This window comes from Mercenaria mercenaria, chromosome 13, assembly GCF_021730395.1.
Source record: "Mercenaria mercenaria strain notata chromosome 13, MADL_Memer_1, whole genome shotgun sequence".
Classification (NCBI taxonomy): domain Eukaryota; kingdom Metazoa; phylum Mollusca; class Bivalvia; order Venerida; family Veneridae; genus Mercenaria; species Mercenaria mercenaria.
The window spans coordinates 64,651,202-64,664,260 of NC_069373.1; the positions used below are offsets into that span (position 1 = coordinate 64,651,202).

Consider the following 13,059-nt stretch of genomic DNA (forward strand, 5'->3'; position numbering starts at 1 on the left):
AATCGGGATCGAATCCCACTACGGTAACATACGAGGGTATCCAAACAACACATACTATCCAAATAAAAAAATATGGAGTTCCGGTTTAGACCATGGGCGTGCGACGACCCCGATGAAATTCGGGATATCACGGTCTTCGTTAATGTTAATAAGCGTCCGTCAGATCAGTAGGGGAAACGCAATATCCGCACAATAAGATGTCTGCGACCCGAAAGAATATTCAAAGTAAGCTGTTAATTTTGTTGCGTCAGAAGCTAATCAGCCGGTAACGTGACTACACTGATATAATTTGTGATACAAACATGCTTTATTCCATACTGAGTAGCATTTTGAAACGGCGACATTTTGAACATTTTTATATTTAGAGTGAGAGTGGATACACGTTACACTGGCGCCGACATTTTGAAAATTTGAGGAAACAAAAACATTCTCCAACGAGTTCTTCAGCTCGGGGAATGAGAGAATAGATTCACCTTTGTGTCGCTTTTCAGATCGTATTTTAATTCCTTTCCGGTACTTTAGTTTCTTTGAACTTCTCTGTTACTAAGCCTATATTGAATTTTTAAAATTAAGAAATCCGTGATTTTACTTGCAGGCATGACTGATTAATGGAATTATTTTACTTTTATATAGAATATGGACGGCACTCCAGTACAGCATGTGCATGGTTGGCCAGTTGACAATTTTAGAAACGTCAGTAACTAACTTTCCATTGTATAATAATAATGTAAACAAACACCCCACCCATAAATAGCATAGAAATTCCTTATTTTTTACATTTTTATTTATTCATCAATTTGAAATAGGCCTTTTAGATTATTATTTCTTAAGGCTCACTGCATGTATACACAGCAGTGTGCGAAATTCAGATTTGAATCCACTAGACCATTTGGGCTACCAGATAGGAAATTTTCCAAGCCTGACACTTAGTCTAAATAATGAGACCTGGAGTAGGCCGATATTACATTTTGATATTTTACGTTGTCTGTCTAGAGGAGGCGGATATCGACAAGTCAAAAAAAAATATATATTCAACTCTCGAGTACAATTATTTGGACTAGCCCGACACTAATTTCACTACCCCGAACTTTAACACCTTAAAATATAAAATACTTAATTTGCACCATTTAACATTTTGTAAACTATAACGCCCGATTTTTTTTAAGATCGCACTTGCCAATTACTGCTACTCGGACTTTTGACAATTTGCAAGATATAATAACGAGTGCTGAATACACATTTACACACACACTGATAGCATAATTTAAGCTCTGCCTACTGCAGGTACTTGTGAGAGGTGATTGTATTCAGCCAATTAGCGCTGTGATTACATCTTTGACACTTCGTGTTTGATTGTCAACACGTGAGAGTGCAAAAAAAACCACAACAATTCAATAAGCATTCCTCAGTCTGGACGATGCGTGATGTCTTCTTAGTGTTTATTAATGGAGATCATATGAAATCACCATGCTGTACGAGTTCGTTTAATTAGCATGATTTTTAAAACAAATTTATAGGAAAATTTAGTAGCCTGGTCGGGCTTGTACCTGCGGAAAATCGATAGCCCGAGTTGAAATTTGGTAGCCACAGGCTGTCGGACTACCGCAAATTTCGAACACTGACACAGTGATTGAGTTGAGCTTATGATTCTGCCGATAAGCTGTGCTCGGCCTAAATATAGGGAATCGGATCGGCTTATAGAAAAAAATATAGATTTTAAACAGGCTGGAAACATTGCCCAATCGGGCTTTCAACATAAAAACTAACATTTTTTGAAAAATAGTAAAGATATTTCTTTCCAAATTGGTTCATCTGTTCATATGACACAAATTGAAATAAAAAATAACTTGGTTGCCTTCAGTTTTGGTAGAATTATTTCCCCTTTTCAGATTTTTATGACGCATAATTTTTGAAGTCCAAAAAAATTATGTGTTAATGCATTACATTATGCTATTGGCGTTTGTTTCGTTTATTCCACACTCACTTGACACCGTGCAAATTGTCAACAGTCAGGATAGCGTTGATAAGTGCAACTTGGCGCAGACATGCAATTCGGCTCGATCTTTCTTTGGAATATATGTAATACTGTTTACATGTCCTACTGATACAACCACATTTTAAAATAAATTCTTATTGATACATCCACATTTTAAAATAAAGTCATATCTGATCCCTAACAAGTTTGTAATTACAAAAATACAGCCCTTAATCTGGAGTTCTGAAGCATGCTCAATTATTGGTCAAAATTATGAAGGAATTGAATTCAAACTGTTCCATAATGCAAGAGTTTAAGAGTTAGTCAGAACCATAATCATGCAGAAGATGTAATTACTTTCACAAATCACAGGCTCAAAATTTGGACTCGCTAAATGCAAGTCAATTCATGGAATGCAAGTTAAGATCAAAAATTCACACAATTATTTTGCAAATACAAATAATTTAGTCAAAATTGTTGCGGTTTTTTGTTAATGTTTGTAGATTCGCTTTCATTTGAGGATAACAGAAAACACAACATCTTATTTTGGTTAGCCATTTTTTATTGAATGGATTACTGATTATAAAGAAATGTAGAGGTCTATCTTATAATTAAATCTAGAATGCATCTTACTAATCGTACATTTATACAGTTGAATCGCTATTTATAATATTAGGTACGAAAATTTGCCTTGCCGTTAGTTTCAGCCAGTAATTAAGTTACGCCATCAATGATGCGTTCCGAATTACTTTGAAGGTTATTTGAGTTATAACCGAACAAAATTGTATGCCAGGAAAACCGTGCAAACAATATTGATGTTCTAGCATGATTTTTTAGGATATTCTAATTCTTAATTGAAAGTCTAAATTTGCAAGATGATTTCAGACTAAGCAACAAGAAAAAAAAGCTACATGCTACAATTTTTATGTTGGTCAAAAAAGTTAAACTGAAGCCGCTCACATTACTTTTTGGTCCGATGCATTCAGTTCCTGTTCTCCTAGGAATCCCCAGTCAAGCATGTCCCCAACAATATGATGAAGTATTTTGAGGGTATGAGCTAGACCAGTTGTTTTATGGTTCAAAATTCAGCTTTAAGTTCAGGCATGTGAAATTGGTGTCAAGCTTTGAAAATTTTCTATCTGGTTGCCAGCATGGGTTACATTTAAATGTGTTAAATCAACGATGATGCCGCATAAGCATTTGAAATTGATGCTTTAGAAATAAAGAAATGGACTAATAAAATAATAGTTATTTTCTTCAATCTTCTACGAAGTGATCTCCCTTACCTATAGGTAAAGATTTCTGAAGTTGAAGGGAAGCAACTCTTTCGTGCAGTTCGACTTTTCTTAAAATGACCGCCCCAGTCCAGATAAGAAAAGTCATATTTGGAAAGTTATTATTTCGTACAGTTAACAAGAATAGTTTAGTATATTGGGTTAAAAGCTATAATTTTCTACACCCTGTTTACACACACATTTATTTCAGCCAGATTTTTACTTAAAAAATGTCCATAATTCCACTTTAACAAATTTCTCCCGCCATGCCAATGATATAATTGGGGTCATCTTATTGGCATGAAAATTGAAAAACTGCGAAAAGGATATTAGCTCTTAGACCTTTGAAATTTCAAAACAGCTGGTTGTCCATGTTTTCTTAATTTGCTCCCTTTTCACTTTTTTCAGGCATCTTGGTCTATTATACAGAGTATTGTTGTACTGCTCCAGAGTGCTTGTTGACAGACTGAAACCACTTGCTTGCGGCTCATAAGGTATTTCTATCAATCTGTTTCTTTATTATATAGTTGCAGCTGTTGGAAGCAGTTTCAATCATTCAAAAAGTATGATATACTGTATACTAATTAGTATTTGTGTGAACAGATTTTTGCGATTGAGTCAGTGCATAGAATCAAATATCAAGGAACATTAGGCGTAAAAAAAATTGTCTGTTTCCTGTATCCTGACCTACCATAAATTTTTGGCCCGACCCTAAATGGACGGTCCGTCCGCCTTTGTCTTTGAGAACATTTTTTTCAACTTTTTGATAAAAAGTTGCAAAACTGCACTTTTTATGCTTTAAACATGGACAGTGATGTTATAAATCAACTTACTGATGCTCTAGAGGCATAACCCCCCCCCCTATTTTTTATTTTTTGACACAAAAATAATTTCCAAAAAGTCTCCCTAAAAATAATTTCAAAAAATCCAAAGAAAAAGTTTTTCCGACCTACCTAACCTAATTTATTTTAGCATGTTACCGGAAACAATTTTTTTTTTAGACCTTAGTAAAGACTCCATTTCATTTTCTTGATGATAAAGCATTTCTGGACAAAACCATAAAATTTAATACATGTATGCAAATTTAAACAATTATTAGCTCAATCACCTGTCACAGGGTGACAACATGAGTTGATGTCCGTCATATGCCAACAATTTGTAAAAAATCTTCTTCAGAACCTCTGGGCAGATTTACACCAAACTTCACAGGATGATCTTTGGATGGTCCTCTTTCAAAATTACCCAAAGAATTTAATTCCATATAGAACTGACCGGAAAGAAAAACTTTGAAAATGATTTCTTGTCAGAAATTGTTAGCCGGCAGGGCTTTTCATCCTTATATTTTCCCAACATCCCAAAATGAAAGGTAACATTTCCCAAAAATCACATCAACAAATAGTTTAATTTATGACTGGAGGAAGGGGTTCTCAGATATTGATTTTTTAGCTCACCTGTCACTTTGTGACAGGTGAGCTTTTGTGATAGCGCGGCGTCCGTCGTCCGTCCGTGCGTCGATAAACTTTTGCTTGTGACCACTCTATAGGTCACATTTTTCATGGGATCTTTATGAAAGTTGGTTAGGGTCTCTTTTTATCAATTTACAATATTTGATTTTCTGTTTTACAGGTTCACTTCTTGAGAGCAGGCAGCTACAAAATGGAAGGTCAACAAATCCAGTATACTTGAAAAGCAAGAAAGAAACACCAGCAAATATAAAAAGACAGAAGAACAAGGGAACTTAAAAAAAAACTTTTAAGGATAGGAATTCAGGATTTATTTAGAAACTAAATTTATTTTGAGAAGAGCAGTGTTTGACAAAGCTCAGTTACTTTAAGAGATAATGTATTATCACATTGGTTTTGTTATTGTCGAGCCCGCTTGTGGAAGCGAAGACATAGTTGTCCAAATGTCTATTCGGCATATGTGCGTCCGTCCGTCCGTCCGGATTTGTTTGTCCGGACCATAATTTGGACATGCATGGAGCAATCTTGTTTTTATATATGGTATGAATGTTAACTTCAGTGAGACGGAATGTCATGCACAAGCCCCAGGTTCCTATCTCAAAGGTCAAGATCACACTTACAGGTCAAAGGTCAAATTCAAAAATGACTGTCTGGAGCATTTCTTCTTCATGCATGGAGGGATTTTGATGTTACTTGGCACAATTGTTCACCATCATGAGATGGAGTGTAATGCGCAAGAACCAGGTCCCTAGGTCTAAGGTCAAGGTCACACTTAGAGGTCAAAGGATACAGGAATGACAACTTTGTCTGGAGCATTTCTTCTTCATGCATGGATGGACTTTGATGTAACTTGGCACAAATGTTCACTACCATGAGACGGAGTGTCATACGGAAGAACCAGGTCCCTAGGTCTAAGGTCAAGGTCACACTTAGAGGTCAAAAGTCAGATACAAAAATGACTTTGTCTGGAGCATTTCTTTTTGATGCATAGAGGGATTTTGATGTAACTTGGCACAATTGTTCATCATCATGCGACGGAATGTCATGCATAAGATCCTAGAATTACTTCCCTTTGTTGTTACTAATACTATAAATAGCTTACATTTGTAACTTTTTTATTACTGGTCGTAGGGAAAAATCGAGACTACTTTTCTGTAGTACACCATGCATGTTACATCCAATGTTTAGGTGTATTTTGACCTATCTCTGCTGGTGCGGATTTTTGTGTGGACTTAGAATTTTTTTTATATATTTTTTTTTTTTTAAATTTTTTTTTTAAAATTTTACGTTCCTTTGTTATTACTGTAAATAACTTATATTGTAACTTTTTGCAATCTCTTTTATTTGGCATAAATGTTTGCCTCAATGAGACAAGGAGTGTCATGCACAACTCCCAGTCCTTTTGACAGTTGGCGGGCTTGACATATTGCCCGTGGGTATCTAGTTCTCATATTTTTCATGAGATTTTAAAGAGAATGTTCTGTTATACCCCCATGTAGTAAGCTTGTTTGTCTTTCAGTCAGTAGGTTTTCATGGCTTCCAGGTGATAACTCATGAAAAGCTTGACCGCTTTAAATATTTTTTGTACATAGTTACAGGTCAAGTTCGACTTTGGGGTCAGTAGGTCAAAGGTCAAGATAACTTGCAAACGCTTTGGCCTGTGATCATAGCTTTTGTAACACAGGTGTAACATGATAAAATACAGGTTGTTTGAATTTGAGGTCAATAGATCAAAGGTCAAGGTCACAGTGACCTTGAACAGTTGAGCCGTTTCCGAATGATAACTTGAGACCTTGAGCCTAGGATGATAAAGTTTGGTACACAGGTGTCACATCATGAAATACAGGTCAAGTTTTTTTTTTTAGGTCAGTAGGTCAAGGTCACAATAAAGCAAAACAGTGAAATGTTTTTCAGATTATAACTTGAGAATGCTTGTGCCTAGGATCATGAAAATTGTAAGGAGGTTGATTATGACCAGCAGGTGACCCTAATGATGTTTAGGTCACAGGTCAAGGTCATACTGACCCGGTTCTTTAAATGATGCACGGAGGGTACATGGGGTCTTTCCTCCACCATTAAAACTGGAAAGTCGCCATATGACCTATCTGTGTCGGTGTGATGTTAAGTTCAACAAAATAAATAACTGTTCTTTAAAACGGTTTTTGGACAATAACTTCAGGATGCTTGGGATGAGAAACACAAAATTTAGTACAAGGTTGGTTTTGACCAGCAGATTACCTGTATTGATTTAGAGTTCCAAAGGTCAGGATGACCTGGAACATTTAAACCTTTTCCATACAACAACTTGAGAACACTTTGGCGGAGGATCATGAAACTATAGAGATTGAATTTGAGGTCATTAGGTCATAGCTCAAGAAAAGGCTGCTTTGATATTGGCTTAGTTCTGTGATAAGGCCATATTGTAGAGTATAATTCTTCACTCCTGTGACAACTCTAGCGTTTAGCTCACCTGAGCACAAAGTGCTCAAGGTGAGCTTTTGTGATCGCCCTGTGTCCGTCCGTCGTCAACAATTTGACTGTTAACACTCTAGAGGTCACAATTTTGACCTAATCTTTATGAACTTGGTTAGAATGTTACCCTCAATAAAATTCTGGACACATTTGATATTGGGTTATCTTGGATCAAAAACTAGGTCACCAAGTCAAATCAAAGGAAAAGCTTGTTAACACCGTAGAGGTCACATTTAAGGCTATATCTTCATGAAACTTGGTCAGAATGTTAATCTTTATGATCTCAAGGTCCAGTTTGAATCTGGGTTATGTAGGGTCAAAAACTAGGTCACTAGGTCAAATCAAAGGAAAAACTAGTTTACACTCTAAAAGCCAAATTTATGACCATATCTTAATCTTAATGAAACTTTGTCAGAATTTTAATCTTGATGATCTATAGGCCAAATTAAATCTAGTTCAGGTGGGATTAAAAATTAGGTCACTAGGTCAAATCAAAGGAACAGCTCGTTAACACTCCAGAGGCCACATTTATGACTGCATCTTCATGAAACTTCACCAAAATGTTAATCTTGATGATCTTTCAGTCAAGTTTGAATCTGGGTCATGTGGGGTCAAAAACTAGGTCACCAAGTCAAATCAAAGGAAAAGCTAGTTAACTCTTTAGAGGCTACATTTATGATCATATCTTAATGTAACTTGGTCAGAATGTTGATCTTGATGATCTTTCTACATCAATATGTCAGGTGAGCAATACAGGGCCATCATGGCCCCTCTTGTTTATTTGTTCTTGTTGTAAGAGAAATTTGTACATTTTAGAATACAGATTACAGCAAGTCACGTTTCTTTATTTTGACAATACTTATTTCAAAGCCTGACAAAAGCATCCAGTACTGTTTTTAAAAGTTGTTATTCACAGTTCAGCTATATTTCATGTATGGATAAAACAAGTTGTGTGATCTGTGATCATTATAAATGTGTATACAGATAAAATTTAAACATGTGAACAGTTTATTCAATAAATAAAGTGTAATGCAAGTCTTTTTGATGTGTATATAAAAACAAAATTAGGATTTGTTGTACGAGTAATTTCAGAATTACAATTAACACAAATAGAAAAAACCAAGCCTGCACAAGAAGGCTAATATATCTCCCTAGACTGAGCTCTTAACCTGCCGTGGTGCAAATAGATTGTTGATGTGTGTCTTTCTGTTAAGTCTTGTTAACAGTGAGTTGCAATCTATTAACTTTTCAGTTTGTATGATTTTTAGCTCACCTGGGCAAAGTGTGAGCTGTTGTGATCACCTTAAGTCTGTCATTGTGCTTCTCAACAGTTTGCTTGTTATTAAACACCCTAGTAGACAGTTTTTTTTTAATGTTAAAGGGATGAGTTGAAGTCTGATAGATTCCCGATTGAGGCAGTGCCTTATTTCATATTATTTGTTTAAAGGTTGACTTTCCTGGAGTTTTCTATGCCTCGTGAAAACGGGAGCATATGGATATCTCATTTTCTGTCTTCGAGCATGATTTGTCAATCTTCTCTTTAGAATTCGTAATTCATTTTCAGGCAAAAATGGAAATCTATGTAAATTTTTATTATGCCCCCGGCAACTACTGATGCAGGAGGCATATAGTGATTGTCCTGTCCGTCCGTTCATCGGTCCGTCTGTACGAGGTTAACCAAATGGGACCGTTTCATCTAGCATCAATACCCCTTACTAGAATGACTTGATACTAATGCGGATGTAACCTGTGACCATTCCTATCTTCAGACATCACCTGACCTCAGTTTGACCTTGACCTCATTTTGGACATAGGTTGCTTTATATGGGCCATCTCTTGGTTAACAAATGGGACCGTTTCGTCTAGCATCAATACCCCTTACAAGAATGAATTGATACTAATACAGATGTAAACTGTGACCATTCCTCATCTTCAAACATCACCTGACCTCAGTTTGACCTTGACCTTGACCTCATTTTGGACATAGGTTGCTTTATATGGGCCATCTCTTGGGTATCCAAATGGGACTGTTTCGTCTAGCATCAATACCCCTTACAAGAATGAATTGATACTAATACAGATGTAAACTGTGACCATTCCTCATCTACAAACATCACATGACCTCAGTTTATCCTTGACCTTGACCTCGTTTTGGATTTTTGTACAAAATCTATCGACAAGGATGCCACCGGGGGCATCAAGCGTTTATCGAACACAGCTCCATGTTTATGACATTTTTTGGCTCTGAGATCAAATGAAGGAAAGAATTTTGAAGGGTACGTTTCCTATGAGTTATTGCCCTTTGTTGTTTACCATAAATATCATTATAGTGAGGTCGTAGTATTATAGTAGAGGTACATGTATATCACTGTATTGTAAAATCATGGAGTATAAACTTACTGAAGGGGACTGCCAATCCACAGGCAACACTATTTGCTTTATGTCTGAAGGTCTTATTTCATGACATTATAAGTTTCATAAGCAAATGTGACTGGTCAAACAGCACTAACTCTGGACTGGCAGTATATATATAGGAGTAATGTAAGACTGTGACATTATTTAATGTTGTAGTCATGAAAGTTTGTGCTTTAGGCCAAAATGGCTATTCCATGGGGAAATAAATTTGTGAATTTCAACTGTTGAACATGAAATAAGTGGGAATTTTATTACTTTATTGGAATTTAATTTTGTGGATTGACTCAAGCAGGAAATCCATGAAAATCATTCCCCCATGATAATTAATGATTTTACAGTAAAACATACCGTCATATTTGGGTACACTGTTTTGACTCATTTCTGGTCTAAATGAGTTGCCTTAAGATATTTATTATGTTTGAAACCAAATAAGTTACTTTCACTAATGGAATGACTGTTTCAGGCTGTTGGAATCAGCTTCAGGATTTACCACTGAGATTTCCATGATATGGTCGGAGGCGTGGAGAATCAAACGTCTGTCCTACCTTCACTGTGTTTCCTCTCTCATCTGCCAGTGTACATACCTCCCAGACTGGGATACAACACAGCTGTCAACTTTCATCATCAACTTACTTACTGAGACAGAGACTGTTGAATCTGCAGGTATACCAGTCTGTGTTTCTATATTTAGTAACTCTGGTTAGAAATTCTGGAAAGTAGCTGTTTGTTTTTTACTCAGATACATCAGAATCTGATACATTACTCAAGTAATTATGAATACAAGTCTAGTTTAGTATTTAGTTTTGGGCTGTCATCTGTTCTTTGTGATTCCATGGCAGAGTTGTCAAAGTGGACCTGTCACCGTCATTATTTAAAGCATAAGAGTGTTACTTCCCATTTACATGCATGCATGCAGTAATGTCTGCAGGTGCACATTAGATCTTACTCCTCCATTAAAGCTAGAGGAAAAGATCAGGAAAATCTAAACTTGGTAGTCTGTAAGAACATCTATAAAGCACAATGGTGAACATGTTGCAAACTTGTAAGTTATGATGACTTCAAGAATGCATAGGCTAGATTTATTTGAAATATAAACTCCTGTGGAATCAATTACCAGTAATTTTGGGGCATGAAATTATGTGGTTTTAGCCATATAGGCTATTTCATGGGGGTATGAATTCATGGATTTCAATTTTGAAGACAAGATGAATGGGAATTTTACATGTTTTTTGGAATTAATTTTGTGGAATGACATACTTCTTTCATGAAATGAAGTCTTTGGACAGTAGATCATTATTTTTTCATGTCCCAACACATAGGTAAAATATGGTAGCCTCTAATAAATATCAATGACTTTACCGTAAAAGCTGTATCATCACTCTATCCCTTCCTCCTGTATATTTACAGTTCAAGATCCTCACACAAGACTAGAGGAGAGTACAGACATGATGAAGGAAATACTCAGTCTCCTGAACAACAGTAATCCCGAACATCAGGGATCAGAGATTATCTTGAAGACGATATTAGAATGGTTACAAGGATCTCCAAAGACGATTTTGCTGTCTCCGTGTATTCATGCTGCCTCAAGAAACCTCGCTTCATTGACATACATGGTCCAGATTGTGGAACAATGTATACATTTATCATTTGTGTCAGGTAAGTAAGACATTTTGGCATACTTTAATTGGGGAGAGAATTGTTAAGCTGTAGCAATAAAAGTATGTGCGTGTGTGCAGAGTTGTTGATTTAAATGGGTTAGACACTGACCTAGAGTAGGATCTGTGCAAATATCAGTCCAGGAACCAGTGTCTTGTTACACACAAGTAAGATTACTGTGATCTTTAACAGCAACCGTGGTTGATCAGCAGTTAGTAGGATTAGGCCTTGATTTTCTGTCTTCATTAACTCAGTTGTGAACTGCATGGAATCTTTTATAGGTCATTGATCATTTCATTTACGTTTAAATGACAAAATGTTTTCAATGGTGAGCACCAACTAACTGTAAAGGATGAAATTTTCTCAGTCTGCTCAGTATAAAATTTGAAATAGAGTTGTTTAATCAGTATAATGTTGATTAACCCTTACCCTGCTAAATTTCTATAATTAACTTGTCCATCTTTCAATTTGGATAGTACCATTAACTGTTAAAAGGGGTGCTTACCAAAAAGATACTGACTGAATAGCGAAAAGTGCAGACCATGATCAGACTGCACGGATGTGCAGTCTGATCTTGGTCTGCACTGGTCGCAAAGGCAGAATCACTTGCCACCAGCAGGCTAAGGGTTAAATAGCAAAATACATTTGCATTTATCTGGCTTGTTTTTTCAGACGGTCACATGCATCAGTCAGGTGACCCATGGAACAGTGTGCTAGCAGCTGTACAGATTCCCGAGTTAAATGTTACAGAATTCTTCCAGACTTGTCAACAAGAGTCCTCCTATCTGTTGTTGTATTGTTACGTGATACAGAGAATACCACTGTGTCAGTCCCTGCCCGAGGAACAGGGGGTCATTGAGTTAGTTCTTGACTGGACTGAACATGCAAAGCCAAGGTAAGATACAAGACTGTGCCAGTTGGTTTTAGTAAAATGCATTATGAGAACATTTAAAATTGTCAAACCCTTGAAAAATTAACTGGTTCTCCACAAGTTATTTACAACTTCCCCACATGTTTCTAGTGGAATATGAGAAATCACATTTGAAGTCAGTTGTCATAGAGAACATAGTGCTTTTTTCATGATAAAAACCTACATCATACTGATCTGAACACTTATTCTTTACCTATTTAGCATAGCAGGAAGGCCTGTTATTTGTAAAAACATCAGGTCACCTTTTTATGGACAGTGTACTATTTTAAGGGCAATTTTGTATGGAAGACACATTCCTGCTTCTGCACCTGATAATATCCTTGTTATATTTACAGTTTGGAGAATGAGAGTAAATTGTTACTGTGGTGGCACAAGGTTCTAGAGTTAATACTTCGTCAGATAGATTACGGACGTGACTCCGCCTCCTGTGTAACTCTTCTCAAGAAGCTTATCCACAAAATTCAGGGGTTTGGTGAAGACAGGGCTTCTGCTGGACTTCTAGGGGCCATTGGATTTGGGAAGAAGTCAATGCTGTCAGAAAAGTATGTCAGTTGTTAGGTTGACTGTTGTACGCTGGTACTTCTGAATCCACCATTGAGAATGGATTGAAACTTCACACACCTGCTCATTATGATAATATAACAGGTTCCATAACTCTGCGTTGCATTTCTACAAAGTTATGCCCCTTTTTCAACTTTTGTATGCATTTCTTTAACTTGCTTTCATGGCAAGGCTGTTGAATTGTCGAGAGTTGCTTTCCTCTAACAGCTTTAGTTCTTTTGTCAGTATTAAATGTTTATTTTTAATAAACAGTTTATAGTAATTGACTGTACAAGACAAATGTAGGTATGGCATCATTTTCTAGTTTTCCTT

The 13,059-nt window shown here is 36.3% G+C and overlaps 1 protein-coding gene and 1 long non-coding RNA gene across 8 annotated transcripts in view; both read left to right on the plus strand.

Moving 5' to 3' along the window:
- LOC123528430 (ectopic P granules protein 5 homolog) overlaps positions 1-13,059 on the plus strand; it is a 307,990-nt gene that overhangs the window by 83,755 nt on the left and 211,176 nt on the right. For all 7 annotated transcript variants that reach the window (XR_008366830.1, XR_008366831.1, XR_008366833.1 and 4 more), the window contains 4 exons: positions 10,063-10,262; positions 11,007-11,255; positions 11,928-12,150; positions 12,522-12,728. Coding sequence is in view for 2 of the 7 variants with exons in the window: in XM_053522064.1 (XP_053378039.1) it covers positions 10,063-10,262; positions 11,007-11,255; positions 11,928-12,150; positions 12,522-12,728 (879 nt within the window). In the remaining 5 variants the exon portion in view is untranslated. The remainder of the gene's footprint in view (positions 1-10,062; positions 10,263-11,006; positions 11,256-11,927; positions 12,151-12,521; positions 12,729-13,059) is intronic.
- On the plus strand, positions 234-5,507 carry LOC128547975 (uncharacterized). The gene is made up of 3 exons (XR_008366836.1): positions 234-693; positions 3,658-3,743; positions 4,876-5,507. It is a non-coding gene; the product is annotated as an uncharacterized LOC128547975 (long non-coding RNA).